This window comes from Peromyscus californicus, unplaced genomic scaffold (assembly GCF_007827085.1).
Source record: "Peromyscus californicus insignis strain IS unplaced genomic scaffold, ASM782708v3 Scaffold_7__1_contigs__length_154581171, whole genome shotgun sequence".
NCBI classification, from domain to species: Eukaryota; Metazoa; Chordata; class Mammalia; order Rodentia; family Cricetidae; genus Peromyscus; species Peromyscus californicus.
Window position 1 is genome coordinate 15,749,086 of NW_026294595.1, and position 16,789 is coordinate 15,765,874.

General features: G+C 47.6%; 1 protein-coding gene across 9 annotated transcripts in view; it reads left to right on the plus strand.

The window, feature by feature from the left end:
* Cacna1b (calcium voltage-gated channel subunit alpha1 B) overlaps nucleotides 1-16,789 on the plus strand; it is a 155,240-nt gene that overhangs the window by 111,723 nt on the left and 26,728 nt on the right. For all 9 annotated transcript variants that reach the window (XM_052722815.1, XM_052722818.1, XM_052722816.1 and 6 more), the window contains 9 exons: nucleotides 77-214; nucleotides 800-1,001; nucleotides 1,264-1,428; nucleotides 2,594-2,704; nucleotides 3,068-3,151; nucleotides 13,082-13,198; nucleotides 13,569-13,634; nucleotides 14,793-14,884; nucleotides 15,725-15,869. In XM_052722815.1, the coding sequence (XP_052578775.1) occupies nucleotides 77-214; nucleotides 800-1,001; nucleotides 1,264-1,428; nucleotides 2,594-2,704; nucleotides 3,068-3,151; nucleotides 13,082-13,198; nucleotides 13,569-13,634; nucleotides 14,793-14,884; nucleotides 15,725-15,869 (1,120 nt within the window). The remainder of the gene's footprint in view (nucleotides 1-76; nucleotides 215-799; nucleotides 1,002-1,263; nucleotides 1,429-2,593; nucleotides 2,705-3,067; nucleotides 3,152-13,081; nucleotides 13,199-13,568; nucleotides 13,635-14,792; nucleotides 14,885-15,724; nucleotides 15,870-16,789) is intronic.

Consider the following 16,789-nt stretch of genomic DNA (forward strand, 5'->3'; position numbering starts at 1 on the left):
AACCGTTTGACTGGAGATACATGGGTGTGTGTTTGAACTGAGTACCTTTAACTTTTGTCTATGTTCCTATTTCCAGGGGTCAGTATTTGGATTATGAGAAGGAGGAAGTAGAGGCTCAGCCAAGGCAGTGGAAGAAATATGACTTCCACTATGACAATGTGCTCTGGGCCCTGTTGACCCTGTTCACGGTGTCCACAGGAGAGGGGTGGCCCATGTGAGTGCTGAGCTAACCATTGTAGCTAGTTTGGCAAAAACCGAGTGGACTGAGGCAGAGTCTGCTTGGTTTACCTACTTCCAACCCCATAGTGAGGTCAGGTGTGATATAGATAAGAGCCCTGTTCTTCCAGGAGAGAACTGAGTTTCACCCCTAAGACACAAATATGCACCACATTCCCAGTGTATGACTTGAGCCTTTTCTGTGAAGCACAGACTTGTGCCCTGTCCCTGAATACAAGCAACCTCATTCTGAGGTACACACATGAGCCCTATCCCTGAGATGCAGTCCTAAGTTCTATTCTTGAGATGCAGACCTGCTTCTTCTCCCTGAGGTCTGACACAGAGGTGAATACTGGATCCCCATCCCTGAGGTGCAGACCTGAGCCCTGTCCCTGAGGTGCAGACCTGAGCCCTGTCCCTGAGGTGCAGACCTGAGCCCTGTCCCTGAGGTCCAGAGATGAATCCTCCTCTTGAAGTGCAGACCTGGGCTCCATTTCTTATATGCAGACCTGAGCCCCATCCTAGAGGTACAGACCCAAACTCCCCTGGAAGCTCTCCTGAAGTCTGCTCTCCCCTTACCTAGGGTGCTGAAACACTCTGTGGACGCCACCTATGAGGAGCAGGGGCCAAGCCCCGGGTTCCGGATGGAGCTTTCTATCTTCTATGTGGTCTACTTTGTGGTCTTCCCTTTTTTCTTTGTCAACATCTTTGTGGCCTTGATCATTATCACCTTCCAGGAACAGGGGGACAAGGTGATGTCTGAATGCAGCCTGGAAAAGAATGAGGTAGGTAGATGTTAGGGGATCCTGGGACACGGGCATATGGGCAAGATCACCAGACTTCTTCCACATGCCCCTGGCTTGTGGCTGGCATAGGCGGGCCTCTTTCTTTCTACAAATAGAGACTGTGCTGGTCAGATGGGCCTGGAGGAAGCTTAGCTGCCTAGACTGCCTTCTCCTATCCGGGCCCCTGAAAGAGCATGGTGGGGATGTTCCAGCTGTGGTGGGCAGTGCGTTGAGTTCACGGCACCCCCTTCTCTCCCTGCAGAGGGCCTGCATTGACTTTGCCATCAGTGCCAAACCCCTGACACGGTACATGCCCCAAAACAAGCAGTCATTCCAGTACAAGACATGGACATTCGTGGTCTCCCCACCCTTTGAGTACTTCATTATGGCCATGATCGCCCTCAACACAGTGGTGCTGATGATGAAGGTACGGAAGGCCCACCATACTTGCTAGGGGTTATTGTGTGTGGGACTTTTTCTGAGGAGACATTACACACACACACACACACACACACACACACACACACACACACACACACACACACACACACTCTACTACTTGCCCCAGATAGAGAACCCATAACAGACCAAGTAATGATTCTACCAAAGTCCAACCATGAAAACCAAAGAATTTTTATTGGGATTACTTTCAGAAACAGGGACAGGGCAAATGTGGCTGTATTACTGAAAAACAAAACTAAACAAACCCCACCTCGTCATCAGTGATGACTGTCTTAGTTAGGCTTTTTTTTTTTATTGCTGTGAAGAGACACCGTGACCATGGCAGCTCTTACAAAGAGTTTCAGTTTCAGAGGTTCAGTCCCTTACCATCATGACAGAAGGCATGGCAGTGTGCAGGCAGATGTGGTGCTGCCTACATCTTGTCCAGAAGGCAGCAGGAAGTTGACTGACAGGAAGTTCACTGAGTGAAGCTTGAGAAAAGAGACCTCAAAGCCTGCCCCCTCTCCCACCCACCCCCGCCCCCCCCCCCCCCCCCCCCCCCCCCCCCCGTCCATCCAGTGACACACTTCCTCTAACAAGGCCACACCTCCTAATAGTGCCACTGCCTTTGGGGCCATTTTCTTTCAAACCACCACACAAGCTGTAACTGAAGAGCTCTGTACAACTTGCAGGCGGCTCAGCATGTCTGAGAGTCTCTTCTCTGTAACTAGACTAGTCAGAGTCCCTCCCCCCAGCAGTTTACCGTTTCTATACTCCTCAGGAAGGCCCCTTATGGGACTTGCAATCTCAGCTAAAGGGAATGTTTGAATTCAGAGAAAACTGCTGTACAGCTTGGGTATGGGTCTTATTTTGAGGCCCAGTAGAGGACCCCTTCTTGCTGGCACATGTTGGGACTGAGTGACCTCGTGTCCTGGCCATCACATGGTGCCTATGGGATCCTGTTCTCTCTTATTTGTAGCTGAGGCAGTGAGAAGGTTCTGGAAGAACTGGAAAGACAAGGAGGGGTGACCCAGGTACGGGCAGATGTAGAGATTTTTCTACCCACTGTGTAGTCAGGGAGCTATATTGGTTCCAGTCGGGGTATTGGGGCTAGTACGTCCTTGCCCATCAGCCCTTATTTGTCTGGGCAGTTCTATGATGCACCTTATGAGTACGAGCTGATGCTGAAATGCTTGAACATTGTCTTCACATCCATGTTCTCTATGGAGTGCATATTGAAGATCATCGCCTTTGGGGTTCTGGTATGTGCCTCAACTTCCTCTGTATTCTTCTAGTATTCTTTCCCTCTTTTGAGTGGCCTTTGCAACACATGTGGTACTGTGGGGGTCCCAAGGAAGAGCTGCTTTGCTCTCAATTGTTTGAGTCGTGTCCTGCCCTGGTCTGGGAGGCATGCAAGTCTGAGATTCTCCTTTCTGGACTTTTAGCTCTCAGTTGTGCCTTTACCCAGGCTGCAAGTATTTGCATGCTATGGTGGCATCTGCTGGTCATTGGGCTTCTGCTCAGATCTATCCCCCTTGACCCTTTCTTGATCAGTGGCCACAACCCACAGGTCTTTGCCTGGATAAGCCTTCACCACTAGCACTGACTGTCCTCTTTTTCTCCAGAACTACTTCAGAGATGCCTGGAATGTCTTTGACTTTGTCACTGTGTTGGGAAGTATTACTGATATTTTAGTAACAGAGATTGCGGTAAGTAGCATTTCCTTTCCCCCATCCAGGGTCCAAAGTGGCTTCCTTCTAGGGGGTTGCCCCCTAGGTGTGTCCCCAGGTCCCACTGTAACTGCCTTCTCATGAGCCCCAGGAGTTCCAGCGCAGGTCACTGCTGCTGCTGCTGCTGTTCTCCAGAGATGGAGCTGGATGACTGGGGATTGTGTCAGCAGTTGGTCTTCTCGGATAAGAATATAGTTCTGGGGCTGGAGAGAGGGGTCAGCAGTTAAGAGCACTGTCTACTTTCGGAAAGGACCGGGGTTCAATTCCCAGCACCCACATAGAGGTTCACAACCATCTGTAACTCCAATTCCAGGAGATCTGACAGCCCCTTCTGACTCCCTTGGACACCAGACATGCATATGGTACATAGCCATACATGCAGACAAAATGTGCATACACACAAAACATATGAATCTTGTTTTTTAAGTGGTTCTCAGAGGTCTTTCAAGTTGGTAGCCTAAGAATCTCCTGGAGCTCCATGGTAACTGCTGTCCAAGAAGACAAGAATCTTAAGGGGTGTACGTGTGTATGCATGTGTGTGTCTGTGTGAGTGTGTGTTGGATATATTTAACAACTTGATATCAAGAATATATAAGCCAAACCCAGTAAGAATTTGTAACCCAACAAGAATTTATATTTTCAAGTCTCTACTTCTCTATTGAGAGATACTCTTAGTAAAAATACATAGATACGCTCTCTTTGCCTGTTTACTCTGCTAGTAAGTCCATTCCTTCACTGGCTAGAGCCTACTTCTTCAGGATTCTGGCACATACTGAAGGCCAACTGAGACATGCCCCCTTGTAGACTGAGCAACTACTGGATTCTTGGACTCTCCATTGGTAGACAGTCATTGTTGGACTAGCCAACCATGACTTGTAAACTGCTCTAATAAATATATGATATATATATAATCTCCAAAAATTGTCCAATTTCAGGGCATAAACAGATTTCAAAGAGTCGGAATAAAAAAGCAATATTTTTTAGTGTGATGCATTAAATTGGAAACAGAAAGTCTCATCTCTAGGAGCAGCTGCTGAAGTGGATATTCATGTAAAAGTTATTATTATTGTTTTTTTTTTGTTTTTTTTTCAGACAGGGTTTCTCTGTGTAGCTTTGCGCCTTTCCTGGAACTCGCTTTGTAGACCAGGCTGGCCTTGAACTCACAGAGATCCGCCTGGCTCTGCCTCCCGAGTGCTGGGATTAAAGGCGTGTGCCACCACTGCCCGGCAAAAGTTATTTCTTAAAAAGAAAAAGCAATTGGGGGGGGGGGCGGGACTGGAAGGAGTAGAGGGAGTGGAAGCTGTGATCAGGGCGTATTATATGAAAGAAGAATAAATAAAAATGTATAAAAAAGAAAAATTAAGTAAAGACTAGGAAATGGCTATGGTAGGAGAAGGATAAGAAATGCTGTATCTTGAACCAAGTATGAAGGGAGGATTGAATCATTCCCAGGGACCTTTGGGACGGGGCAGGCCTCCCCTCAGAGATGTCTCCGCAGTGAAAGAGAGCTGCAGGATCTTACCTCTGAACTGCATGGGCAAGGGCTGTACCAGGGGTCAGGCTGCAGCCCTTAACAGCTCCCTGCATGTGTGTATGGAGGGAAGTGGACTCTGGCTACATTGGTTGTTGAGCCAAAGGACAGCACTGGTGCCATTGTCACAGAAACACACTGGAGAGCAGGCCCTACTTTACTCAGAGCTCGTGTTGAATATGTAGCATATTTTCAGATAATACCTCCTGGTTCCCTGGGAGACAGACTGGAGCTCTCTGGTGTGTTAGTTCAAGTGAGCTGATGTCATCACTGTGTCTCTCTACTCACTTCTAGAGCCCCAGACAAATGGCCAATCGTCTAATGCTCTGGTTTCTGGCCTAATGAGGCAATCCATATCCTTACCCTGTTGTTTGCCATTCACTTGTCTGCCTCTGGTCAGTGTGATAGTCCAGTCACAGTGTAAGACCAGCCATGGCATCTGGAAAGGCCTTGGGAGCTCTAAGTCCTACGTGGACTTCTCACTTGTCCATCGTGTGGCAGCAGCTTTGCCCTTCTCAGCAGTTAGGGTCAGATACACTGGCCAATATGGAAATTCCTTGCATAGCAATGCTGGTTTTCTGAGGAAGTCCCCTTTCAGTCATGTGACTGCCATAGCTTTGGGTGTTCTTTTGTGGAATTTCCCCAGCCTTTGGAACAGGATTCATTGATTCCAAAGTTAGGAAGATGAACACAAAGTCCACACTGGGTCCCTGGAGGGCTGGTGAGAACTCCAGTACCCTCCATGGGGCACTAGTTCAACTTGATGTTTAGTATTCTCTCCCCATAAAGCACATGTCCAGTGCTTTGGCCACTGTTTCACTGGTGATGTACTGAGTGATGTATTTGTACCCTGGTAGATCAGCTTGTGACCACTGCCTTCTGTGTGCCTCCTTTGCTTGCCCTGAGTTGATATTCTATGGACTTTTATACTGGTCAGTCTGATGCTGACCCTGTCTGAAACAAACAAACAGCAACAACAACAACAACAACAACAACAACAAAACAAAGTAAGGAGGGTGAAACCTAGAGGTTGACCTTTGGCCTCCATGTGCATATACAAAATATACGCCTGCATGCCCATACACACATGAATGTTTACACACATGAAACCCCATGCAGTGTGGTTAGCCCTATGCCCAAGACTGAGCTGTTAACCATTTCATCAGGGGTGGGGGAGGGACTCATGAGGCCTTATCCCTCCCTGAGGGGCTATTAGCAGTTAACTGTTGCTGGGAAAGGGATGCCATTTTCTTTAGTGGTTTAACAACTGCAGAGTATCCCGTGCTCTGGTACATCACCTTTTATCTATGGTCATGCAATCAAGATATTTTCACACAGAAGCTCCATGTTGAGAATGCATTTGAATACATCAGAAGGGCCAAGATGACACCCTCAGATGACACCCTCAAAAAGTCCAGCTATATTAAGTCATTTGATGACCACTTACATGCAAAACTAACCAGAAAAAAGAAAAAAAAAAGAAAAAATCATGAGATAGGAATTGGTTAAGAAAATGGAGAAAAATCAGCCATGCTTGGAAGAAGGTCCTTCAGGTTTAACTTCTGTTCATGGTGCTGTCCAGGGGCTAGCAGGGAGTGCTGCTAAGCATCATGAGCAGGGAGTAGGTAGGCTCGTATCAAATGTAACTTGGGCTTCTGTTTTGAGTAAGTGGTCTTGTGAAGAGGGATGATATAATGGCTATTAAAGTGTCTGGCTTTTTTGTTGGGAATGAGGCACAGAGCAACTGCAGCAGCAAGTAGCTGTCTCCACTGGTCTTTCCCAGAAGCAGAGCCTGAGGCCAGAGTGTGGTGCACGTTCTTCATTTGGAAGTTGGTCTTGGAAACACTGGTAGGGAAGTAGTGAAGCGCCAGAGGGCAGAGTGTCACCCACAAAGCTAGTTACTACTAGAAGTTACCTAACAAGGAGTTCTGAGTGAGTGTGAAACATGCCTGTCCTTGTCAAGTGACTAGGAAGCTGGGGGTGTCTTTATCAACTACTGTTAGTTACTAGCTAAAGGCTTCTAGCAGGGAGGCCAGGGAACATCCACCTTCCAGGAAGTGCCCACCCCAGGAAAGAAGTTAATATAACACTGGGTTCTGGCCCTGAGACGTTGAGGTCAGTGGGCCATGTTCACTGCGGAACTTTTTTGCTGGGAGTTGGGCTGTGGAATTGTGAAATGAGCCGTGGATGAGAAACTATCAAATTCTAACTATAATTTGAAGCTAGAGCAATGGATGAACCAGATATGAGGCCATGAAAGATGAAGCAAAGGTGACATGAAATTTGTGGTGTAAGCACTTGGAAAAATGGATGACAGTGAGTAGAAATGGGAAAGATATATGGTTGATGTGGTTAATGATGTGAATATTTTAGGAACAGGTTTGTTGTGGAAGTTTGGGATGTAGCTGGACATCTTAGGTTTGAGTTTCCTGGTGCACTTCCTCACTTCCTTGAAGAATTGTCCAGTAGGCTATTGGACAGATAGCCCTGGAGTTCAGTGAAGAAAACCATGCCAGCTACATGAAATTTGTGGTAGTGAGTATATAAAATGGTACTGGGTATGTAAGACTGAATGAGGTCAATAAGGGATGAGTGACTGAGTCCTGTGGTGACCAAGGAGATGAGCAGGAGCCAGCCTATGAGGCTACAGAAGTGGGTCGTGGAAGGTTCTAAGCAACAAGGACCTTCTGTGAGTGAGAAAAACACAACAACAAAATGGGGAAATGAGCAGAAGGTATGATTGGGCAGTTTACAAATTAGAAAACATAAAGGACCAATTAGCATAGGAGAAGGCAGTCAGCCTTGTCTGTAATCAGAGAAGCACAAACTGAAATGCCATTGAATTGCCATTTTATACCACCTGGTCTGTCAACTACCAGACAGTCGAATGCTTAGGGTTGACAGGGCGCAGGCCATCCAGAACTCTCACACAGCTGTCCACTGGTCTAGTCTATATGGAGAATTTTTATAGAAGCCAAGAAGTTGTAATATGCACATCTTCAGCTTAGCTCTTCACATGGATGCCATAGCAGCACAGCGATGTCTAGGCACCCAGCAGCAGTGGAGTGTGTCAACTTCTGGCGTGTATCAATACTGAGAAAATAGCAGTGTCTGTGCGTGAGTGACAACCACATCGGTGTGCATGCTTCTCTGGTGTCTATTCCTTGTCAGAGCCAAACAAATCAAGGAAAGTTTGCACAAGCTACCACTGCAAAGGCAAAATAGGCAAACACATAGCACACTGTAAGAGTTTGTGGTAAAACTGTAAGGACAAGCAGTTACTGGTAAGTATTAAAATTGCTGCCACCTCTAGATATCAGCAAGAAAAATAGGAGGAAATCAAAAGCGATGGAGATGCTCATGCTTTTTAAGCTGAATGGCGACTACATGGGATTTGTTTTTACTTTTCTTCAAACTAATTTTTGCAGACTTGTTTGTATATATGTTATGTTTCATGGTTTTACAATGCTAATGATGCAGTTATTTCAAGAAGAAAAACCAGAACTTGCCGTTTAAATAGAAAAGCCAAGGCATTTTGTCTTTCCAGTTCCTGGTTTTATAGCCTCTCAAAAGTGGCTGCTCACCACAGTGCACCTCACTTGGAAGTGTTAGTCCAAATGTGGGTTCTGCCATCAGTGTACTGCCCCCCTGGAAACAGGGTTCTTTATTTACCAGATAAAGTGATCCAAACATCAGGTTCCTAATTGTAAGGATAGTGCTAGGGGCTTCCACATGGGTGAGTCTCCTTTCCTAGAGAGAGCTGGATTACTGATTGCTGAAAATACCTAAGAAGAAGGCTGCAAGCAAAGGCCAGAAACTGGCTGACATCACTGGTGTGTAGAGCGTTGTTCCAGGCAGAGGCATACGGTGCAGGAGCAGAAATTAACCAGCCTTTCTGTTCCTGGATGGTCAGCTATGGCAGCCTGTGATTGTGTACGGTCTGGTCCAAAGCATCAGGAGCCTTAGTGCCCAGCAGGGCTGCTGGGAGGCTGGGAGACCAGGTATTGTGAAAACTCATGTTTTGGCCACTTGCTCTTGGAGCTCGGGCCCCCGACTCTTACTGTGCCTGAAGGAGATGAGATGAAAGGAAAGCCATCATGTCAACTGAGCAGTACTCTGTTTGTGTGTTTCTCATTTGGAGCATTCTGTACATTTGCTTTGCAAATGCCCTTTTTTTCCTTAGGCAAAAATTTGAGTGTCAGTTTCCATCTCCAACTTCAAAACCAGTAGATGTTGCAAGAGTGCCTGCCTAGGAGAGGGCTCTGAGCTTTCATAAAACTGACATTGATTTCTTTGCCTGGAAATAAAAATAATAATGATAAGTGTCTGTGACTCATCTTTGGATTTGCATTACAAACAAAATGCAAATGAATCCCATTGTCTGCATAACCTATAGATTTCAGAAACATGCTTTGAACGGACACACTTTGAGAAAATTGTGTGGTTTAACAAAATCCTACATTTTCTAGTTAAGTATTCAGAGTTTGAGTTTGGGCTTGTGTTGATGACTCATTATCTCTTTTGTTTCCTGTTTTTGTTCTTGATTTCCCTTAACCTACCGCTGACTCACGTCATCCAACCAACATACAATGCGAAAACCCATGTCTCCGTCTGTATGTTGTGCACCTGCTGCTCAAACCACCCCAATTTGTAAATACTATGCAAAAACCCATCCATGAAAACATCACATATAGGAAACGGTTGGTTTCACGACTTTAAACGGTTCTTATACCTCTTTTCTCTGCTTGCTCTGCTCCCCTTCTCTTGTTTCAGGGCCTCTGCCCACTGCCTTCTGAGGCATGAGCAAGATTTTGCTGCACTTACTCACCTCTGGCCTCTTCGTGTGTTTTCTAAGGCAGCAAGGGTTTCTGGAGACCTCTAAGAGGCTGTTTGACTGTCTGAAGAGAGGGAGTGGGGCTTTATGGGCTGCGTGGTGGGCAGTACCTGGGGCAGGTCTTTTTGCTGAAACTCATTCAAATTTGCAAGGTTTTGTAGGGTGTATTTGGTCCTCATCCCTGTGAATCCATGGTTTCTGTTGCACACTTATCTACTACTGTGCCTAACACAGAGAATACACATCCTTGCCAAGGTGGCCTCTGGTGAAGACCCCACGTGGTAGTCTTGGTTTCTATTGCTGTGATCAGGCTACATGATCAGGGCAGTTACAGAAGGGGAAGTATTGGGGGCTTTCAGCTGCAGAGGGGTTAGTCCATCACCCTAACAGCAGGGAGTGCGGCAGGCAGGCAGCCTGGGGCAAGAAGGGCAATCCTTTTGAAACCTCAAAGCTTACCCCTAGTGACATACTTCCTCTAGAAAGGCCACACCTCCTAGTCCTCCTCAACCAGTGACTGTTCAAATATTCTGTGGCTGTTCAAGTATTCAAATGTCTGAGACTTACAGGGGACAACTTCAAACCACCACACCCCAGTAGCATCCATCCTTTGTAGACAAGCTCTTCCTGAGAGTGTCAGAGCTGAGGCATAAGGTTTAGGGGAGGGTTTGGAGACTCGGGTTACATGATTCAGAACAGTTTGTTTAGGGCCTGAATTGGAGGAGACTGCCCCAGTATATTAGAACACATGGATCCCCATCCATGTCCCTTTGCATATCACAGATATGTGAGCATGTCTTGGTCAGGTTCCTAAGTGCCACTAGGCCTCTTCCAGGTCCTTGAGGATTTTAAGAAGGTAAGGGAGTTTGGTAGCAACTCATCTATTGTGGCTGTGAGAGTTCAACCACACAGGCAGATATTTGATATCCCTGTTAGGATGTTATAGCTGGAATTGCGTAAGTTTGAGTTTTGAGGAGATACCATGGTACTGCAGAAATGCTTGTGGCGTGTTTTCTTTATGGCCTCCAGCCAGGCCAGGCAGCTTCACCTCTTTGTCTCTTCCTCTTCATAGCACACATGACATCTAATGTCTGTCTGTCTCTTTCCCTCCCCACACCCCTCAAAATGTGTCCCCTTTAGAGTTAACAAAAGAGAGTAGCTGGTTTAGAAATACAGTATTTTCTCCGTTGGTGCTTGACCAGCAGGTGTCCATAGGTCTGGGCTTTATGCTCAGGTGACATTCAGGAGCAAGTTCTCCCTATCTTGAGACTAACTAGAGGCCAGTTGTCCTTGTTGGGAGTGTCTTACGATGCTTAGTGTACTTCCAACACCCCTAGACCAGTTGTGCCTCATCACCTGGGTATGGATTCCTCTGGTGTCTCCAGGTTGTGAGCAGGGAGGCCGAGGCCCAAGTGTTAGGGACTGGTGTCCCCTCAAGGGCAGTGATTCTTACAGTGAGACTACCTGCAGCCTAGGGAGGCAGAAGCAAGGGCGGTCCTGGTAGTGGAACCACTTCCTGTGCAGCAGAAACCGTGGGTCCTGGGAGCACAGGACAGGTATGCTTGCCACTGGTGAGATCACCAAGCCAGAGGTGAAAGTACACAATGCACAGCTGTATGCTTGTCCTTTGCCATCCTGCATGTGATTGGCATGGTGGTGCCTAGCCCATCACTCAGTGCTTGGGGCATCTGGCAGTTATCACCGTCTATGGTACTCTAGGGTTGCCTATCTATTACTGCCCCATCCAGTCCTGAGCACTTATGGAGCTCCCAAGAGAAAAGCTTGGATGGAGGGGTGTGAATCATTGTTAACAAAGTAGAGATGACCATGGTCCAGTCTGGCATTCTTCCCCAAGGTCATCTAGATATGCTATTGTTTACAGCACCTCCTCACCATCCCTGTTGTCTTCTGTCCTGCCTTTAGTTCAGAGAGCCTTTACTGTCCCCCAAATCTTCAGGAAGTCTTCTCTCTGACAGGTACCTCAGTACAGGCTGCTTTGAGTTGGGCAAGCATTGTACTGTTATAATCCCTGTCCCTCAAACCCAGCTGAACAGTCAGTTTTAAAGTAGAAGCCTGAGTGGGGCAGGTGCTTACCTCTCTGTCTCCTCATCTTTGGTATTAGACAGTGGTTCTTGGCTACCATATCTATAGTGAGACTGTCCTCATTTTGAGCTAGGAATCTGCCAGGCTCTGTCATCTTTCAGGGTCATGCCCTGAGGTGGTATTTGCCCCCTTGCTGATTTGGACATAGTTTGGGGCCCCTGTGTCTGCAGAACCTTGTGTGTAGTGTTTGAAGTGAGTCCTGCTTCTTGGTCTCCAACATCCTTCCCAGAGTCACCTTCAAGGTGGCTATACCACCCCCTTGCATAAACAGTCCAGAAATGCTGTTACTCTGATTGAGAACCATAAAAATATGTCCCCAAGAGTGGAAACAGCAGACAAGACAGAAGTGTCCACTGAAAGTAAGCATGAAACCTGTTCCCCCACTGAATGTATACTCTGCCAGGATGGGCAGCCCTGGAGCATCTTCTCAGGCTTACCCTGCTTCTGTGTCTGCATGCACTGTCCTGCTGTACTGTTTCATTCAACATACGTGTTCTCTTTCCTTTTTATTTGTCACCGAATCTTGACAACACAAACGTGTATGAGCCTGAGCTGCTTGCATATTGAAAAATGCCAGATGGTAGGAAGTTGCTTTCAGGTGATCGTATAGGCACCTGGTGTTTAAATAGGCAGAAAACACCTGGCCCCACAGGTCCCCTAGCAATGCATGGATGCCTCCTCAGAGCCAGAACCCTGAAAAAGCCTGCCAATAATTCAAGGTGCCCAGGGTCAGGTAATCTTTAGAGTCTGGGGTTTAATGGTTTATTAATTTTTGTATGCTTGGTTTTGAACCCTTGGTTGAGGGAGCAATGCCAGATGCCCTGGGTTTTCTAGAGCAGAGGCCTGTTGAGTATGGGTGGCACAGGTAGATGCTATGGCAAGAGCAGCAGTGACCATACCTACCCCTTAGGAGATGTCTGCTGATGCCTGGACCAGTCCCAGAGAAGCCAGCCAGTGTCTCAGACAGGCAAGACCTTTACTGATTGAGCCCAGAATGGAAGATTGGCTGCTAAGCTCAGGCAGGGGTCACTTCAGGAATGCCCACTGGAGAGTTCCTGGACAGTTTGGCAGTGTTCTAGGAGAGGTTGCCAGTCTTGGAGGCTCATAGGTGATCTCCCAGCACTACTTGGCAGACAGGAAGGACTTTGGAGAGGTTGTTTGTTTTTTTATGTCCCTTACTGTTGGGGAACAGCCCTAGTGTGAAGGGAGTTTTCTCTGGCTTGCTGCATGAGAAGTGACTTATAGTGACAAGCTTTTCTTCTGGAAGGATTTCTGGCAGCCAGTTGCTGCTTAGACTAAGGCAATGACTTGGTTTTTATTTCTTTTAACCACATTTCTTTGGGGAGTCACAGGGACTTGGGGGAAGGTTGTAGGATGGAAGCAGCTGGTTTGCGCTTTGTGAGAGAGGTTCCGTAGAGTGGGAAACAATGCCTCTTCTTTGCAGAACAACTTCATCAACCTGAGCTTCCTCCGCCTCTTCCGAGCAGCACGGCTCATCAAGCTGCTTCGCCAGGGCTACACCATCCGCATCCTGCTGTGGACCTTCGTCCAGTCCTTTAAGGTAAAGCAGGGTTCCAGTGTGGGCTGGACAGCTCCCTTGGGGTAGTTTCTGTTTCTCTTCCTGTACCATGCTTCCTCTCTCTCACCCAGAGTGGACCTTCCTCTGGAAGGCTGAGCTAGGGCAGGTCATGTGTGCCCCTTTGGCATCTGCTCTCCTAAAGCAGTTTTGTAAAGACATTCTGAGTGAGTCATAGATTATTTCACCAATGCCTGTACAACTCTGAGATAGGCTTCTGCTCTCAGGTCACAGAGAAGCAGACAGGGTCTCTTGCTGCTGAAGGGCTCAGTGGTCAGTGGGGTGGAGTTGGGCCAGGCTGAGGTCTGTGTAGCCTCAGGGATGCCTTGGAGCTGATGTGCTCATGTGTCTCCAGGCGCTGCCCTACGTGTGCCTCCTCATTGCCATGCTGTTCTTCATCTACGCCATCATCGGCATGCAGGTGGGTGCCTCCTGCCCAGATGGACACAGGGCTCCTGTCCGCTGGGTGAAAGGGATACAGGCCACTGTCACTAAATGATAATAATACAATGAAGTGATCATCTGCTGTGAACCAGATGCTGGTGTAAACATTGAATTAGGCCCCAGAAGCACTGCTTTGTGGCAGAGGAAGCCAAGACATCGCAGGTTGAGCTCTCAGCAACCTATTTCGCTCATTCCCAGTTCTCTGGGAAGCCATACTTTGGTGTTTTTAAAAGTGAGGTCCAGCAGGGCTTAGGATGTCCAGGCACTTATTTCTAGATGAGGCACCAGCATCTGGCTGGTGGCTGTTGTGTTTTCTGGCAGCCAGTTAAAGGGCTCCTTTATAGGTCAGATGGCCCTGATGAAATCCTTTCCAGAGCGTAAGTAGAATCCCCCCAGATCACTGAACTTGACAATAACTTAGTTTTTCTTTATTTTGTCAAAGGACACTGTGCTAATTCTTTGGGGCAAAAGAACATTCAAAAGATGTAAATCAGCATCCTAACTCTAAACTTGGCCGCTTCCTAACAGTATGGATGGGAAGTACCAAAGCCTTGAGCTTTATCTGAGTTCTAAGACTCTTATTTCAGATTGAAGTTTTCTCAGTTTAAAACTTTTCTGACATTTGATGCTATTTGAAACAAACATGCACATTTTTTGTTGCTTTTGTCTGTGGATATCCAATAGCATGTGTTTTCCTGATCTTTGTGGAAGTGTGGTAGTTCATAGACTTTCACTTGGTCTGGGTATTAAGCTCACTCAGCATGGCTCTTGACTCATCTTCATTTCTTACCCTGAACACAGCCTATTAGATTGCCTAAAAGCACACTGTGCTATTTGTACAGGAGATTCCAAAGGACATTCCCCAAGCTGTTAGCAACCTAATTACAGTTTTGTACTAGAGAGTGACCAGAAAGGCTTCCTTCCTAGTCAAAGCAGAACCCAACCCCCTTTTATCCGGGCCACTCAGACTTGCATCTGTGGGTAAGCCTCAGTGCCCCAGCTGCATGAGTGCCCCCAGGCAACCCCAATCCCGTGTGTTGTCCTTAATGTTGCTTGCACACTTTCTCTTGCCTCGTCGAGTGAGCTTAGCTCTCAAAATTCAGCACTGGCACTCTGTTGCTTTTCTCCTTTTCAGGTGTTTGGAAACATTGCCCTTGATGATGACACCAGTATCAACCGACACAACAACTTCCGGACATTTCTACAAGCCTTAATGCTGTTGTTCAGGTGTGCTGTTCTTAGCCTAAAGAACATGTCCACTCTTCACTTGTGATAAACAAGGGTCAATTCCACTCCTTGGGACCACTTCCCTTCTGGCACCAAAATTAAGTCGTTTCTGTTGAGTGGGCCTTCCCGTTATTTTACTTTGTATTTATTGTTTCTAAAGGGCTCTTGTCTGGCTTAGCCTCTTGATAGACAGAAAAGAAGTACCCGGGGGAGGAATCCTGTGACCCCTGTGCCAACCTAGCCTCTAGCACATTGTTTCTGAGCAGAGAAGGGGTGATGTAAGGGTAGGAAAAGGGTAGGTTGCAAGTTCCCGCATCCCAGGCAAGGTTTGGGAGTTTGGGCTTCTGCAGTGAATGACAAGAATCCTGGAAGCAGTGAGGAAGTGAAAAGACCAGCTGCACTTTGGACCTGCTGGGACCCTGTGAAACAGAGTGGGCGGTCACTTAGGCACTCTCGCTCCGGGGTGACAAAGGGGAACGGTGGTACTTCCTGATGGCAGGCTGGTGGGCAGGATGTGGAGAGTGGCAGCTAGACTGCCACTGAGTTAAAGGCTGACGCGGGTGAGGAAGACTGAGTTCTGAAAGTTAGGAGTATGCTGGAACATGTTGTCCACAGTGGGCAAGCTCCCAAGCTCCCAGTGCGGTAGCTCACTTCCAGTACTTTCTCAGTTGGTGGTTGGTTTGGAGATCTCCTGTCACAGGTTCTGCACTTGTGCAGGAACCCAGTACAGGAGGTTCCCTCTACCCAGCTGTCCCAAGGACTCTGCCAGTCAGGCTCTGGGTTTACTGGACAGCTCCCTCTGGACTTGCCTTTGTGTGCTTACAGCTCTGTCCTTCTCAGGAGTGCCACTGGGGAGGCCTGGCATGAGATCATGCTGTCTTGTCTGGGCAACAGGGCCTGCGACCCATATGCCAACGCCAGCGAATGTGGGAGCGACTTTGCCTACTTTTATTTTGTCTCCTTCATCTTCCTTTGTTCCTTTCTGGTGAGTCCTTTTTTTGTCTATGTCAACCTGTCCTGGGGCATCACCTTTGTTGGTTCCTGGTTTTGACTCAGTCCGCATTATATGCCAGCCCCATGCTTGAGGCCCTTGTCCACTGTGGTAATGGAGTTCAAATGAAGCAGTGTGCCTGGGGTGATGAATAAGTGACATCAGGATGAGGTGTAAAGGGTTGGACGGGAGCTGGTCCTTAGGCACGTGGTGGGAACCTTGGACAGTAAGGGATGGAGCTGCAGAGTGAGTGGGGAGACTGTTGTGAGCTCCAGTGAGTGGTTCAGAGAAGGTTGTGAGGATTGGGAAGGACCAGCCTACAACTTGAAGGTAGGGCTGAGTGAAGAAGAGAAAAGAAAGCCACACTCTGGAATTTTCTAAGCATTAAGTGTGGGTCCTCCCTCTGGTGGATGCAGGAAGATCTGCAGGCATGGGTTAGCAGGAAGGAGACACTGCGCAGACCTTGGGGCTGGAGATAAGGATGAGTTATCCTTGTGTTGGAGTGTCTGTGATGCACAGTCCAGCAACTCATGTGTGGCCTAGGCAGCATGAAGCTCTTGAGTGCTTGTTAGAAGTGCAGAACCCTCGGGAAGTGGCTGAGTTGGTAAAGTGCCTGCCACCCAAGCAAGAGGACCCGAGTTCCTCGGCACCTGTGTGAAAACTGCTTCTTGTATGTAACCCCAGTGCTGAGGGGAGCACAGTATGGAGGCAATTGGATCCCTGAAGCTCTTTACACAGTCAGTGTAGCAGAGTCAGTGAGTTCCAGGTTCAGGGAGAGATCCTGTTTTTAAAAATAAGATGGAGGCTGGAGAGATGGCTCAGAGGTTAAGAGCACTGGCTGCTCATCCTGAGGTCCTGAGTTCAATTCCCAGCAACCACATGGTGGCTCACAACCATCTGTAGCAAGATCTGGT